The sequence below is a fragment of the Choloepus didactylus genome, chromosome 8, assembly GCF_015220235.1.
Source record: "Choloepus didactylus isolate mChoDid1 chromosome 8, mChoDid1.pri, whole genome shotgun sequence".
NCBI classification, from domain to species: Eukaryota; Metazoa; Chordata; class Mammalia; order Pilosa; family Megalonychidae; genus Choloepus; species Choloepus didactylus.
The window spans coordinates 59,172,563-59,188,960 of NC_051314.1; the positions used below are offsets into that span (position 1 = coordinate 59,172,563).

At 39.4% G+C, this 16,398-nt stretch overlaps 1 protein-coding gene across 1 annotated transcript in view; it reads right to left on the minus strand.

The window, feature by feature from the left end:
* Window positions 1–16,100, minus strand: part of TPH2 (tryptophan hydroxylase 2) — a 101,529-nt gene extending 85,429 nt beyond the window's left edge. Inside the window, exons 1-5 of the mRNA XM_037846766.1 lie at window positions 15,938–16,100; window positions 13,493–13,645; window positions 10,679–10,862; window positions 10,467–10,567; window positions 5,678–5,745 (exon numbers count right to left, since the gene is read on the minus strand). Coding sequence (XP_037702694.1) covers window positions 5,678–5,745; window positions 10,467–10,567; window positions 10,679–10,862; window positions 13,493–13,645; window positions 15,938–16,042 — 611 coding nt within the window. The 5' untranslated portion in view covers window positions 16,043–16,100. The remainder of the gene's footprint in view (window positions 1–5,677; window positions 5,746–10,466; window positions 10,568–10,678; window positions 10,863–13,492; window positions 13,646–15,937) is intronic.
* Between the last annotated feature and the right edge of the window lie 298 nt (window positions 16,101–16,398).

Below are 16,398 nucleotides of genomic sequence, written 5' to 3' on the forward strand. Positions count from 1 at the left end.
AGCCAGATACAAAACGTCACATATTGTAGGATTCCATTTATATAAAATATCCAAATAGCTAAATCCATAGAGTCAGAAAGCAGATTGGTAGCTGCCAAGGGCTAGGAGGAGGAGAGAATGAGGAGTAATTGCTTAATGGGTACAGGGGTGATGAAAATGCTTTGGAACTAGATAGAGGAGCTGGTTGCACAACATTGTGAATTTTCTAAATGCCACTGAATTGTTCTTTAAAATGGTTAATTTTATGTTATATGAATTTCACCTAAATTTTAAAAAAGGGATTGGAACATGATGATGGTATACAAAACGATATCAATGGAAGTGGGAAAAATAATAATAATAGCAAACACCTACAGAGTACTTCCTTTCTAGTGCTATTAATGTATTAGCTCATTTAATCCTCAGAGCAACCCTATAAAGTATTACTAGAGCTATCCTCATTTTACAGATAAAGAAACTGAGGCATAGATGACTTAAATAATTTGTCCAGAGTTAGTTACCCAACTGATTGGTGGTAAAGCCGAGATTCACCCCAGACAGTACAGCTCCAACTTCTGTATTCCTACCACGCCACAAACCGCCTCTGACACCTAAAAATGAATGGAGCAAAATAACCCCCTTCAGTCAGGGTCTGGGTAGACCCCAAGTCTTTGGTCTAGATTCTTTGATCATTATTATTGATTAAAATAATAAGAAAGTATTTTTATAACAATGCTCCATTTATTCCATTTAATCCTGAAAATACTCCCGGGAAAGAGGCAGAGGACATATTATTATCTCCATTTTTACTGAGGTTAAGAGATGTTAAGGAACCACTTTGGTTCCTGAGTTTGAAATCAAATGAGCTTTCTTTGCAAATTAGGGAATTTTCCAACTTGAATTTAGATAGCAACTTCTGACATGCTGGACTTGGAGTCTGACATGTTTAAATTCTCTTGTTTACCTTACCCATTAACATTTCCACTTACCTATTTACATTTAAGATTCCATGGAATTAGAAAAAAAAAAAAATTCAAAGAGAAAATTGACCTATGAGAAGAAACCTAGGTCCATGTGCCACCTTAATTTCAACAAGGAGAAAGTGCATTCATAACAGAACACAATTATAGTAATAATCAAAATTGATTTAAGCAAACACGAGTGGCATAATTAAAATCGGGGATCCGGGCCTCTTTCCAAGAGAGTAAGATGAATTGAAATAACCGCCACTGCCCGCACCAAAAATGTAATTAAATTAAATATGCATGCATATTGTTGAAGAACAATCATTATAATAGCCCCAAAGAAAAATTTGTTTATTTCTAGTCAATTGAAAAAAAAATACGTATTACTGATTCCCACCCCCCACCAATATAGCAATTGTGAGAGCCACAGAAATACAGCAAAGCTAATGCCAAGGTTAAAATATAAAGATGCCAATAATAGAAAACTGGATAGTTTCAGACAAATCCAACAGCTACAACATCACAGCCATAATTTTCTCTTCCTCCACATGCCATCTGTCCCCTTCCCCCGCCCCCCTCACTTCCATTTCCGCTGAGCTGCAAGTCTGTAGGCGCATGCCATTATCAAACCGCAGGCAACTTTGTGAACGTTGTGCGAGCTAGAATTTCATTCACTGGGGTGGGGGGTGATCGGTGCGTTAGAAGTTCTCTCAAAACAGTGCCCTCTCAGTCCACAGCATTTCTTCTCAAGTCTTCTATGAAGAATGATATTTGCACTAATGAGTGTTTCCTCTGCCGTTATTGGTGAGGCAATTAGCCCTTCCCGACACTCACCGCCACACAGCGCAGGCATGTTTGCGGGCGGCCGCGAGCCTCTGGGTAATCAATCAGGTTTCTGGGCTGTGCTGTCAATCAGAATTCGCCTGAGTAGCATCTATCGACAGTTCCCGGTGTGCTGACACTTTGCCACTCCCTCTCCTCTTTCCAGTTCATGGTAATACAGACTTTGAGCCTGCTGTTTTTTCATCATAGAGCAAAGTTTTTCCATTTTTCTCTGCTTGTGTTGATTCTTTCCCCCTGCTTTATCCTTTCAAGACTATCATAGAAAATATAGTATTCAACAGGAATCTCCCACAGGACTTCTTGGCTGTGGTTTCAATATATGTTATTCTATATTTCATTTCTTTCCCCACTCCTTACCGTTAGACACCTCAGTCTGCATCCTGCCAATCCCTACCACAACCCAGAGAAATCCGTAGTCCACCTTCTTTGTTTCTGACCAGCCAATGGACTCCTCCTCAGTGCCCAGAAAGCTTTAACTGATTATCAACAGGGAATTGAATTGTTCTCCCAATGTCATCAAACTATATTTACAGGGACTTCACATGCCAGATTTTTCAGGACCAGGCTGGTTTCAAATAATGTGCTCCTCAGACCAGTGGCTCTAAGCTTTGGTTGGGAAAATGAAGTTATAGCAGATTTTTAAATTGGCTGCCAGCAGCCACTCAAATGAGTTGAGTTTAAGTTATTTGATTGACATCTTTCTCCTTTGCTCACTCAGAAGGTCATCAGCACTAGAAAAGATACCTATTTCAATTAAAAATCACATCTTTATTTTCTGTAATCTAAAAGGAAATCTTGCGGCATGGCATGGCAGATTGGAGACAGTGGCCAAGGCCAACTTTGGATTTGGTAGCATCTGTGCTCCACCCCACCCCCACCACCAACTCCATAGCAGGCACAGGAGCCCTCAAGTGTGCCTGCACACACACAGACACAAAGACACACACTGCTGGCTATCCCATATCCATCCACAGACTCACACTCAGAGAAGCCTGAGTAGTGACAGCATGAGGCACACTAAGAAATGATCCTTTGCTCTCTATCTTCCACAAGTCCTGGGTTCACCTGTTCTCCTGTTTTAACCACACCTGCTAGGCACCTTCCTCGTTCCATCTACCTACAAGGAACGTCTGTAAGGCAACACACAATCTGTAATAAATATTTTGGCAGCTTCCCTCATACAAAAAAATGGGAATAGGGTTGCATTCTATGAACTCTCTCCATGCAGATGGATGTTGGTCAGCACAAAAAGCATAGGGATATACAACAATCTTTAAATGGGAAGGTGAAGGAGTTTCCTCCAAGCAATACTTCCAGGAAAATTCTAGTTGTTTTACATGTTTAGACTGCAACATAAACAATGGAGTTAGCAACTTAGAGAGAAAAACAGTAAGTCATTTGGAAACAGTGAAGACAGCCTATGAAAAGTGGAGGAGAGTGTAATAATAATAGCCAACACTGATCAGTGATTGTGTGCAAGGCACTGCACTAAGCATGTACCTGTATTCTCCTTTTTAGTCCTCACAATGCAAAAAATTATAATATTGTTAGCCACATTTCACAGATGTGAGGCACAATGAGGGTGAGAAGCTTCCCAGGATCATCCAGCTGGGAAGCAGTGAAGACTGGATGTGAACCCAGAGTGTCTGACTCCAATGCCTCTGTTTTTAATCACTGTTATTCTACCTGGTCACTATAGACTCAGCACTGCCCAGTGGAGAGGGTTATAATTAGCCCCTGGATTTCAAGTAATTCCCCTCCGTCTAACAAGGTGTGCCAATAGCCCCCTCAAACTCTACTAAACACCCTTTGATTTGACTCTGTTGCCGCCAAATAACCTTCAGGTTCTAATTTGGCCTCCTCTGGTTTTGTGACAACAGAGAGGGTTTTGCAAGTCATATGGTTGTTCCTCACTGTAAGCTGATGAATTGGCAGTTTCCTGCCTACCTCAGCCTCTCGAACATTCAGCCACCCTGAGTCAGGTCTGAGAACTCTTCAACCATATGCACCCCAGCCCAGGTCCTGGAAAGCCAAGCTCCACCCAGCCCTCCTTTATATAAAACCTCCACCTTTTTCACACTCCAATTTCGACTTTTTTTTCCATAGACCCCACACCTCAATTTCACCTTTTGCTATTGGAAAAGAGGGAAAATGAAAACTCTCATTAATGCATTGAAAGCCTCACTCTCCATCATCTTGACCATAGGCTCTTTCCTTCTGCACTCTATATAAATATTTTCTTTAAAATCAAATGACTTCCCCTTCTCAATGCTCCTTTAAGAAGGTTGACTCATATCTAACAATTCTATTAGTGTCACCAAAACATAAGCTTGACTTTGTCTAGTTTCTGGGCTCTATCAAGAAGAAACAAGTAACATTTGAGCTAGTCCCTTAATCACTATGCTAACAAAATTATTCTTACGTGTGTGTGTGTGTGTGTGTGTGTGTGTACACACATGTACATGAAGATATATATGTATATATGTAGTTTATACATATGCATAAAGTATATTATATACAGCATCTATATATAAAGTACATATATACATACATATATATAGTTTGTATATATGAAAAATGCATTATATATAGCATCTATATGCTATATATATATATATATATATATAGCATATATATATTTATATATTTATAAAATATTCAGGACTATTTTATCTGAGGGAAAATGCTCTGCCAGGCACTGAGCTTTTGCCATGCCCTGCTTCATTCATGCCCTAAAGGCTTGCCCCGCTCTCACCCTTTCTAAGGACCCATCTATGCAGGCATGACCAATTCCATGAGGAAGGCCTGTGAACCAGCGGGGACCAATCTTAAAGTTCACAAGGACTTCTCAGGGCCTGAGTGAAAAAGTGAGCTTAGCCCATCAGAGTCCTCTTGTGACAATCTGATTAGAAAACACTGGGACACTGAGCTTGTGAGCAGGGTTGCTGAGGTGGTATAAAGTTGCACTTGGCCCAGGACAAGCCATATGCATGGTAATCTTGTAAGGGGGTAGGAAGTCAGAGTAGAGAGGGTGGAGAAGCTGCTTGGAACAGGGGAAACAAGAATGGATTAGACACATGTGGAAAAGCATATGCGAAGGAGTACTGGTTTTCATGATTATAAACATGGTGGAGAGAGGAAGAAGGCTGTCTGAGGCTTAGGAGGACAAGGGAATTGCACCTAAGTAGAAGGAAAATTATTGGCCCAATGAGAGGTGCAATGAGGAATCTTCTCATTTTGCTTTAAGCATCTGTGTGGCAAAATAAACAGAAGCCTAATATCCACTCCATTCTCCTAGGCATGGCCTAGCAGTCAACACATTACCTTATGGCTGGACACAAGCACGTCTTGTCACTGTTACTTACCACGAGACACTATGTACAGTCTTCGCCCCAATCCCAACGTTTGCCATTTTCATCCCAACCCTATTCTGGGATTGATTATAACACTTTTCTACAAACACATTTCTTTTCTATTATGGCTGCTCAGGTGGGCCCTCTCACCTTTCTTGCTGAATTCTCTACTTTCACTGGAGAAGGTAGAGACACCAAACAGGGTTATAAAAATGTCAAGTCAAATGTAAAATAAGAACACATTTTCCAGGCCCTGCAGAGTGTACAAAAATGGCTCTGTGCCTTAATAGAGCTGTGAACGAAATGATGAAAATGTAGCACTTGGCAGGGGGCCCACAGATCTCATTACAATTATACCAGGATGTCAAACATCAATGTTGGCATTTAAAGTCTACAGAGTTGGCGAGTGTTTAAAATGGTTCACTTCTGCCTTCTGCAAAAGTTAAAGTGAAGAGAAGACAGGTCTGTTTAACACAGCATGTGTTTTTGCTAACTAGCCAGTGACAAGTCGCAGGAAAGAGTTTTACAGGTACTTACTATTTATAACTCATGGCCACATCCACAAAATACTTTCGTCTCTGTCGATAGACATTGTCCTTAAATCCCTTAAACAGAAAAGATATCAGTGATTTAACAAAGTGCAGAAAAATGAGTTACAGAAGGTCTAAAAGAAAATCATTCTGGTGTTTATTGAGTATTCAATTCAAATGTAAATCTTATCTTTGGATGGCCATCTTGATGACACAAGCAGAAGCAAATTGCGCTTACAGTAAGACCTCGTTAAATTTTTGGCTGTACTAATTTGGGGTACATGGGAATTCAGGTTAAAGTTTAACTTCCCACTAACTAAGCAGAACAGCTTAGTTAAGCAAGCTGGTATTGTAAACAATATCTTTTGGTTTTCAAGTATCATTTACATGTAACTGATCTTAATCACAAGTTAGTCTTATCCATTAAAACAGATCCTTTAATATGGTACTCAGTAAGTAAACCTAATTTTAATTGCTTTGTGTAAATGACTATTCTTTCATTCAGCATAATCATCAAATCCCCAAGTTAGTATGAATTAAAGAGGTTTACTGTATTTTATGAGTACAGTCACACAATGCAAAATTGATTGTAAAGGGATTCGTGCACAGGGTAGAAGGTTAGCTCCACTCCATTCTGAGTTCCTATGACTCTTATTAGACTTAGCCAGCTTTAAGACTTTCATCCATCATCATGCACTCTGGAAATTAAATTATCATGTCGGTCCTTCTTCAGTCGAGTGGAATCCTTCTGAGAGGACTACCTGGTTTACTCAAGACTCTCTCCTTTCTTCAACAGATCTTCCAGTTTCCTTTCCTTTGCGTCATTTCAGACAATCAATTCTTTCTGGGGTTGTTGCTTCAAGCTGCTGGAAGCCCAGAAGGAATTGTTTCTATTTACCTTCTTAGCTCTGCAACCCCCTGAATCCCAAAAGGATAACCCGGAAGCAGTTATCACTCTGCGAATGGAGGCCAGGCAGGAAGACAAGTAGGTAGGATATTGGGATCTGAGAGCAGGAGAATGGAGCCAGGCCTACAAAGGCCTACATTACCTCTACTGCAACTAAGACATTGCTGCAAGGTTCAGGTGGACTATTCAAGAACCCATTCCCTCATCTGGCTAAAGGAGAACTGACCTTGAGGCCAGAAGTCACTGTCTCAGTGGACACAAGTGAAGAACTTCCATTATCAGTGACCTTCTTTTGGGGAATTACAAGAGATCTACTAATGGGAGACAGAGAAAGACAGAGACAGAAAGTGCCCTGAGAGCACCCTAACTTCCTGCACAAATGAAGTAACACTGCCCCAAAGGCAGCACTTCCTTTCCTCTGCTATGAATTGAGAGTTTTTGAACTGGGGCTCATGGGCAGGCTTGTGAAGTCCTTAAATGTGTGTGCACAAAATCTTGTGACTATATTATTACATTTGTGACTGAGTCTGTGACCTAAAACAGGGTAAACTCTCCTGCTGTATAGGGTAGATGCTTGAAAGTATTTCAGTGCTCACTGGTAAAACCAGGCTACCTGGGATGGTATAGCTGAAGAATTTCAAGGACCTTTATTATTCAAAAAGAAATCAGGCCATGCTAAAAGGAAAAGAATTATGGGAAAGGCATAGCATCTGTTCCCCAGTTCTGCCAGACTGGACACCATGGTAACAGCATCGTAAACTGCTGGGCTTCCCAAAGAATCTTGACTCTCTCTCCTCAGCAAACACCTGCACCTTTTCCAGAAATGCAAGAGAGCGATTTATACATCATGCCTCATTAGCCTAAAGTGGCGGTGATTACGCAAATGTTGTGGGCAATCCAAGGCTTCCTGGATTGAACCATGGACTGGCAAAGTAAAACAGGGGTGCCAGCTACACTAGTAATTACAGAAACACAGTGTTCCTTAATCATCCATCTGGACTAAAGCCAGGGAGAAGGCTGCCAGATAAAATACAGGACACAGTTAAATTTGAATTTCAGATAAACAGTGACAAATTTTTTAGTATAAGAACGTCCCAACTATTGCACAAGAAATGATCTGAAATTCAAATAGACTGGGCAACTTATATATTGGTTTTCTAAATCTAGTAACCCTAGTGCCCACAGAGTACCTAGTGTACAAAGTAGGAGAACTGAAATCAAGGAGAACTGAAGACCAAACAAGCCTGCACCCTAAAGTGCTCAATTAAATTTATGTTGGCTCTCCAGTAGCTTTTCCAAATAGCTCAACCCTGGCAGCATAACTGAATCAGCTGGAGAGCTTTAAATAATACTCCAAATCCTGCCACATTCCCAGAGAATCTGATTTAAGTGCCCTGGCATCAGTATTTTTTGTAATTCCACTCAGATGATTTAAATGGAAGGCTAGGACTGAGAATCACTGAGCTAAGATATAATTCTCAAACTTTAGAACTCAACAGAATCCCCCACAGATGCTATAAATGCAGATTCTAGGGCCCATCTCTGAAAGTTCTAACTCAGTAGGCTTCAGGTGAGCCTCAAAATACTGCATTCTTAACAAGCACCTTACTGATGGACTTGAACCACACTTTGATAGACCCTCCCAGTCCAGATCCTTGCTACTCAAAAGTGTGGTTCCCACACCTCCAATGTAAGCCTCAATCAGAAGCTTGCTGAAAATGCAGAATCTGAGGCCCCACCTTAGGCCTTACTGAATCAGCATCTGTATTTTTAATAGATCTACCAGATGACGTTTGCAATTTAGAATTTGCAAGGCACTGATCTGCATACATAACCTTTCCTAGGGAGCTTCAGCAATGTGACTCTAAGCTCCTTATGAGCTATCCTATCCCAAGAACCCGTGTGTCTGACTCAAAACTGGGATTATTCTATTCTCATCAAATGATATCGTATAAAAACAGCAACTTACCAATATCAAATTTTGCATAATGAACATTTGGAGTGCTTATTAAAAAAAAAAAAAAGCATGTGTGTGGCATAACACACACACACACACACACACACAGACCCTAAAGAGGGGATTGCTAAGTACTTGCAATTATTTCAAGTGGCTGCACAGAAAATAAGAGAAGGTATCATAAGATGGGTATAATTAGGAGTCAAGGAATAAAACTAAGCACAGGAAAATTTATGCTGGGTATCAGAATAAATTTTTTCACAGCAATGTCAATGGTTCCTGTGGTTATTCCATTAAAATGGCTGAACTCTTTTCTCCATGTTGGGTAATTTTCAAACTACATTAAGGGAACATTTGGAAACAGGAGGTTATAGAGAAATCCTTTGCTGTCCAGGCACTGATCTGGATGATTTAATACAACCCTGCCATTCCTGGAATTAAAGTATTTACTCTTGCCAAAATACTTTCCAGTTGTTTTATTAATCAGGCTTTTCAAATACCACTTTGGAGTCCATAGGAATTTTATTTCCACTTTTTACATAAAGAGGTGCAGTAGTAGAGCAACTTGCCCAAGGTCATCCTGCAAGTTAACAGCTGGTATCTGTGCAGCCATATCACTGCCAAGCTCTTAAATCAGGCTTCTGTACTAATACTGACTCCTCTAGGAGTGGGGGAAAGGGGAACATAACCAGTGGATGATCACTAAAGGCACTTTTGAATGCTTCTCTAAGTTCAGGAGACTTACATGCAAATTACCATGAAATACTCTGAAATTTTAAGCTATGAAGGCAAATGTACAACATTGTGTCTTTGAGTGAATGCACCTCTTTGAAAGTAATGCAATTGAATCAAATCTGTTGACGAGTTGTTTGAAGGTATATTATACCAAATGACTGGTTTGAGTGAAAATTTCCCTCCTATTGAATCTCTCATAGTTTCCTTTAAAGCAGTGTTTCTCAAACTTAAGTGTGGGCTGCTTAAAACAAGTCCCCAGGTGGTGCCGCTGCTGCTGCTACCTTTGAGAACCATGGCAGATGGTATAGGTAAACTGTCAGATTCCCAGATTTCCTCCTTTTAAATAGAACGAATATCTGTAAATTATTACCCTCTTTTAGCCTGAAACATCTGTTTGGGTTTCCAGTCTTTTGTCTGCCTGTTTTTAGATAAGGGGTACTGGGGTGGGGGGTGGGGGGGATGCTTGTAAGGAATGAGTGCATTTCTTACTTCCCCCAGACCTTAACTGCACTTCATTCTGACTATAAAGAAATTCCAGGTCTCTTGCATTAAAAACTGATGTAAAGGGGAGAAAGAAATAATGGTAAATGCTTACCCAAGTATCATATTTCTCTAAAGGTGGTCATTTTTATTGGAATAGAGGAGAGATGGTGGTAGATAGATTCAAGGTAGTCATGGGAAGAGATGAGTCTTCCATCATGCCTTTATTCTAAAACTCTTTGCGTTTCCATTGAAGCTGAAGTCAACCACATTACTCTACTCCTAATGACCTCCAGTCAAGAAAACAGCAAGGAGAATTTTATTCTCTCACTCAGCCCCCATATGCCTAGTCCTCTCTAGTTTCCCAAAGGTGTGCCCACTTTCAGTTCATCATTTTTTCAAGGGTCACCATCTTTCAATATATTTCAGGCTCTCTAATACTAAAAAAATAGTTTCCAAAGTTTAGAATTTCCTTCTCTATACAAACCTTTTAAAAATAAAGGCAATGTGGAAAAAGCATTTCCATTTCTAAACTGTTTCCGGCCAAAGCATGTCTACAGGAAAGCTTTATAATTTGAAAATTGGCTGTCAGTTATGGAGAATAAATAACAAATTGCTCTACAATGAAGCATTACAGCACAGAACATGGTACACACTGCCTGGCACAAGGGCAGAGCCCGAAGAGCATGTGTGGAATGGATTTTACTGGACACTTACTGGATGATCGGCATCAAGCTCAGAACCATACATGAGAACTCTGTGAGAGCATCTGTCTAACTCAGAGATCTTCCGGGGAAACCAAGGCACATCCTCTAACTCTGTTGAAAACACAATGCAGTTTCAAAAATATTAGCTCACATATTGCATTTTCCCCTTTACAAAATTTGTCGGATTGCAAAAATCACCCAACAAGCAAAAACAAGCCTTGCCTTCTTCCTCGGTCCAAATATTCTCTGGTGGATTCAGCGTCACAATTGTGGTTTGAAATTTCAACAACTGAATGAGCTCACTGAATTCTGTTTTACCACACTCACAGTCCACAAAGATTTCAACCTCAGAACTTCTTCGCCGGGATTTCCTGGATTCGATATGAACCATGTTGACATGTTTTTCCTGTGGACACATAAGCAACATTTTTAAAGCACTTTTAGGGCACAATAATGGGGGTACAGTGAGGTGTTCTTGTTCAACTGATGAACAACAAGGTGCCAAGTGGCCATGAAAGAGGAGAAAACAATATCCTCATTCTCTGATTGACTGAAACCTGGAAATGTTTCCAACCATTTTCTCTATTGCTAAGAAAACTGTATATTTATGTCTCTGCATGTGAGTTTTGTTGTCTCATTTAAAAAGTGGGGTGGAGAGAGGATATTTAAGATATATAAAGGGCCCTGTAAATACTATTAGAAATCATATTATAATTATGAACATCATTTCCCAGAGTGGCCCACATCCCACTGATGATATGCATGATTATTGGGAGGGAAAATATAATATTTTCCCTTTATTTATATTTTAATTTTTATGTATTTCCAAAACGACATAACTAAAACTCAAGCCCCTGATTTATAGTGATATAAAGTATCCTTTTGAAATAAACTCAAGTGTAAAAAGAGTTTTTGAAAATAAGTACAGTGTATAAATGGCAGGCTAATATGGCAGAAATTGGAAAGTGGTATGAAAAATGACTGAAGTTTGGGAACATCACCTGAACTGTAGCCCACATTGTGGGAAAAAAGAAAAAGGAGCAAGAACAGCAGCTAAGAGAAGATCTCTGAAGGCAAAAACAAAACAAAACAAAAAGATCAAACAAATGACTTATGGTACAGTGAGGAGGCTAAAGAAAGGTAAAAATAAGAAACCCTAAATGGGACCACTTAGTAATCATTTCCCTTCAGCAACCATCAAGAGTGTGCTGCTACAACTATCAACCTACGGCAGATTTTAGGGGTAAAGTCTCCTTACGATACAGTACACGAGGGAGGGCAGGAATTGAATTTTACACCTTAAAAATCAGGTGTAAATTTCCCCAGTGATGTACCCTTCCTATCCCCTTAATTCAAAACTAAAGCTCTCTTCTCTGTCTCAACCCATCCCCATATAAGCAGACACCTCCCCATCGGTCCAGGTAGTATACTCTGATTATCAGCACAATTCCTAATACAACCCTTGATCCTCTCAGAATTTTCAGCACAGTAGCAGGGTAAGTAGTTTCCAGTGCCAGAATGAGATCAAATCAAACAGCACCCTTTTCTATGTCAAGAGACAAGTCCTGTGACCAGGAAACTAAATACTCTTTTTGCCATATTTTTATTAACTTTTGCAAAAATACCTTATTTTCTAAATTGGCTGATTATAAAAGAAAGACTAATATTAAGGTCAAGGTTCAAGAGATGTCCCAAACGTTGTGTCACTTTGGGATTTTAATGTCCTTTGGATGAGGCAGAGTAGATATTTTTAGACAAGGAAACTGAAGTTCAGATGGGTTAACTGGTTTAGCTGAGAGCTAAGTCCCCATGATGGCAGTGTGAAAACTCTAGTCTATGGCTGCTAACTCCATCCCCAGGGATTTTTCCACTGTACCCAGCTGTCTAATTGAATTGGCCTGCTTTGGGGCACTGTGTGGAGACAGCCCTAGATGATACAATTATGTGTAAAACATTTCCCCAGATTTCCATTACCACTGTTATGGTGTCTGATCCTTGCATTCAAGGTCAAAAGAGAACAAGGAAATATTTACCACATCATGCTGCTACTGCCTCTTCTTCGGTCATCAGAAGCGTCATAATAATGTTTCATGTTTGTACACTTTACATAGCACTTATACTCATTATTTTATTATTTTATCACAACAACCCTGTTATGTAGGAATTATTACTGCTATTTTACAAATGAAGAAATTGAACTTAGGAAGCAACTAATGATTGGTCAAGCCAGGAGAACACAGGTTTGAATCTTCTGACTGTAATTCCAACCTGTCTCTGCCCTGTACCAGCAGCCAGGGGCACCGTGCAGAGCTAGGCTCCTGATTTTACCACTCTAATCAGCACCGGTATCTCCAAAAGAAACGTGTTTGTAAGGGAGTATACTTGCTGAAGGACAGGGGAGATATCAGTGCCCAAGCCATAGGGCAATAGCTTTTCGGAGCTTTTCTAGCCCCACCCCAACCAGGCTTTAAACCACAGATCTAAGCCTGGAAAAAGGCTACTGCATTCTATAAGATAGGGGGAGAACTGGCCCTACCACTTATATATAAGGAGTGTGACTCATCGTTACAAAAAGACACTGAAGTTCACAAAACAATGAGGCTTAGGAGGTACCAATACTCATGTATCTCACTTCATGCAATAAATGTGCTCTTAGGAACATGTGCATGACTCAGATTTTAACTAATCAAATCAGGCTGTAGGCTCTTGATATTTAAAGACACCCTGCTTGATACCATTTGTACTTGCGTTTTCAGGTGTGAGGCTCACATTTTTTAATTACTGACTTTCTCACCTGGGAACAGTCTGCAAAGTTCCTACTAGGCTAACCCTGAAGTAATAAGTCAAAGTTCACATAACTCTGCTTACTTCCTTGTTTTGCAGATAACTCTCCTTGTAAAGCCTCGTGAAGTCTGGTTTCTTTGAATTTTTCAACACATTATCCAGAAACTGATTCAGTAGTGTTTCACAACAGATGACAGGTTGTAACCAGGCACACCGGCCCTTTTAAAGTTATATAATGAGATTTTCATTCACCTGAAAGAGTCTCAGCGCTTTTACCAATCCACCAACTTCATTTTTCAAAGAGAATACGACTGCCGTCTTGCCACTTTCAGTAGCTGTTTCACTTTTGTGGCTTCCCTTGTTGCCTTTCTTGTCGTCACTTTTGCCAGAGCTAGCTTTATTTAGCTTTAAGAAGGTAGAGGCACAAAAAATATCAGTTAGGATTCCAGAGTCCTCCATAATTAGATTTCTTTTCAGATATTCCATTCATATGCCAGACGCCCCAACCACCATATAAATTCAAGGTGAAGTTGCCATGTCACTCATAACTTTCAATTATAAATACTGGTCTAATTTATTCTTCGACATTATTTTCCAGTGCCCTAAGATATCATTTAGTGGTTGAAATCAAAGGAAGATCAGATTTGTTTCACTTTAATAGCAAGAAAAAATACCGACCATCACCAAGTACCATACATGAATAATTTTACAGTATAAAATTTGGTCTTTTAGCCTATTTGTATCATATAAAACTATACTAATTACTAAACATAAAAATATGACTAAGGATATATTTTCCAAATAATACTTCTAGTTTCAGTTAAATCTTAAAAACAAAATATCCGTTTCATTCTGAAATCTGTCAGGACATGCACTGAAATTGATAGCACCACTTTCTGCAATTAGATCCACACTGTCAAGATGAATCTACCTGCAGAAGTTCAGCAGAGAGGAGGGTATTCAACTAAGGCTATGCATGTCAGCATACAATGTCAGAAAAGTGGCTCTTAAAATTCAGCAACCATAAAGGAAAAGAAGGAAAAAAGAAAGGAAGGATGCAAGCCAGCCAGCTAATCATTAGGCACAAACAGTAAAATCTGAAGAACTGAAAAGGATTAACATTTCATTAGCCACTCAAGACACTGTAATACATAATTAAGTAATGATTATTAGTCCTGTTGGCTAAAGATTAAAATGACAGATTACAGCAATTCAGAGCACATTATTAAAAATGCACAGGGCAAAAGCTGGAAACTTTCATTCGACAGACAATGCAAAATCATGATGTATTTTTTGTATTCTTCATATGCAGATGCAGCATTAGGCAAAACAGAGAGTGTTCTCCTTGGCAAATGGTAACATAACATAATCACACTGATCTATTATATCTTCATGAAACTGAGAAATATATGTTTGACATGTAACGCTGAGAACAGCAATGTGCCTCACTCACCAGATTTATACATAATAGAAGAGACAGAAAGATATTTTATTATTTACAACTCGAGGGAAAGAAGTTTATGCAGACATTGACATTTGACTGTATGTTTAGTCATTAAAAGTCAAATGTCTTAGTATTCTCAACATCTGCCTCCCCCTCACCACATAACATACAGATTTTATATACTTAAATAGCATTTTTTTGCATGAAACCGTAATACATTAACCATCACTGCAAGTTTTCTGGTTTTCTTTCTAGCAGGCCTTTATCACTTAGAAATTCTTTAATGTACTATCTCATTCCAAATATTCATGATATTTAAATGTTAGAAAATTGATTTACATTTTAGTCTCATTTTCACAAATTGATTTAAACAGATCCACAAAACTTGCCATGATTACTTTTCAACATTTTTAGCAATAATAATATGTCAGTACAATGCAACCCTCTGGCACATATTTGAAGCTGCAATATTAAAACAGATTTTTCCATGGTACAGACTGAATTGGAATTGGTTGATAAACTCCAAGAGCATAGTAACGAAATACCATTTAATATTTTTAATGACTAGAAACTTGAATACATTTTTCTTTCATTGTTTTTTATTAAATCTAGAGACTGTTTACCTCAAATCAGTATCTAAAACCTGCAAAAAAATTTTTTTTATTCTGCTATTATTTAAACATAAAAATTCCTTTAAATAGTGAAACAAGTGGTATATTGTTTTAATTACTTCATCCATTAATCTGGAAAATGGAGTAATGAGGAACACAGGAAAACTTTTGAAAGGGGCTCAATCTTTCTTTCATACCAATAGCCTGCATCTACAGACAAGAAAAGAAAATATTACTTCTGTGTTTAAAGACCAGGCTTTGCAAATGGAAGGGAGAGTAGGAGACACAATAATCTTGTGGAAGCCAGAGAAATCTATTTGATTTCTTCTCCCTGATCGTCCTCATAAGAAATGTTCTTTCAAAATTTGGTTGTGAATATAAGACATTATTTCACACAAACTCTTTTTCTTAATTTTCAGGAACTTCTTAGCTTTCTACTTACAAACTTTGAGGAAAGGAAGTTTAGCACATGACGATCAGTACACCCATTTTATGGAGGCAGGAGGGAGACATGGGCACGGTAGGATAGAGGAGGAGGGTGAGTGTGTTCACTCTACACCAGTTGTCCATATGGTGAGGACAACACAACTGCTATCAGAAAACATTCTCTCCTCTGGACAGAGCTAGGCACTCAGTACTCACTGTTAAGCTGTCAAGTAACTGATGTTCTTCCGGCAATGCTGAATCCAGGGAAAAACCTCTCCTTGCCCAGTATTTGCTGGAAAACATCATCATTGCCGGCTGCATGAGTCCCAATGTAATTTTCTTTCTCTGCCCCAGGGGGGACCAGAGGGGCAGTAGCAGCGCTGGTGGTGATTTAAGATAGGAAGGGGCGTAGGATCAGCTGCTTGCTTGGGGCGCTGTCCAGAATCCTGGAGCTGAAGAAGGAGCAATGTAAATCCACCCCTCCATGGGCTCCTTTATATGAGTGACTGGGGACTGATGAAAGGCTGATTAGAAAGAAACTCATTTCTGGCTGGCGATGGCCATGGTCAGATTACAGACCTACAGCCTGAGGTTATCTGTGCTAGTGGTGTGATTTGTTTCATAGGTCCAGTAGCTGTTTGGGTGAGGGTGGCAGAGAACAATACATAAGGGGGTGC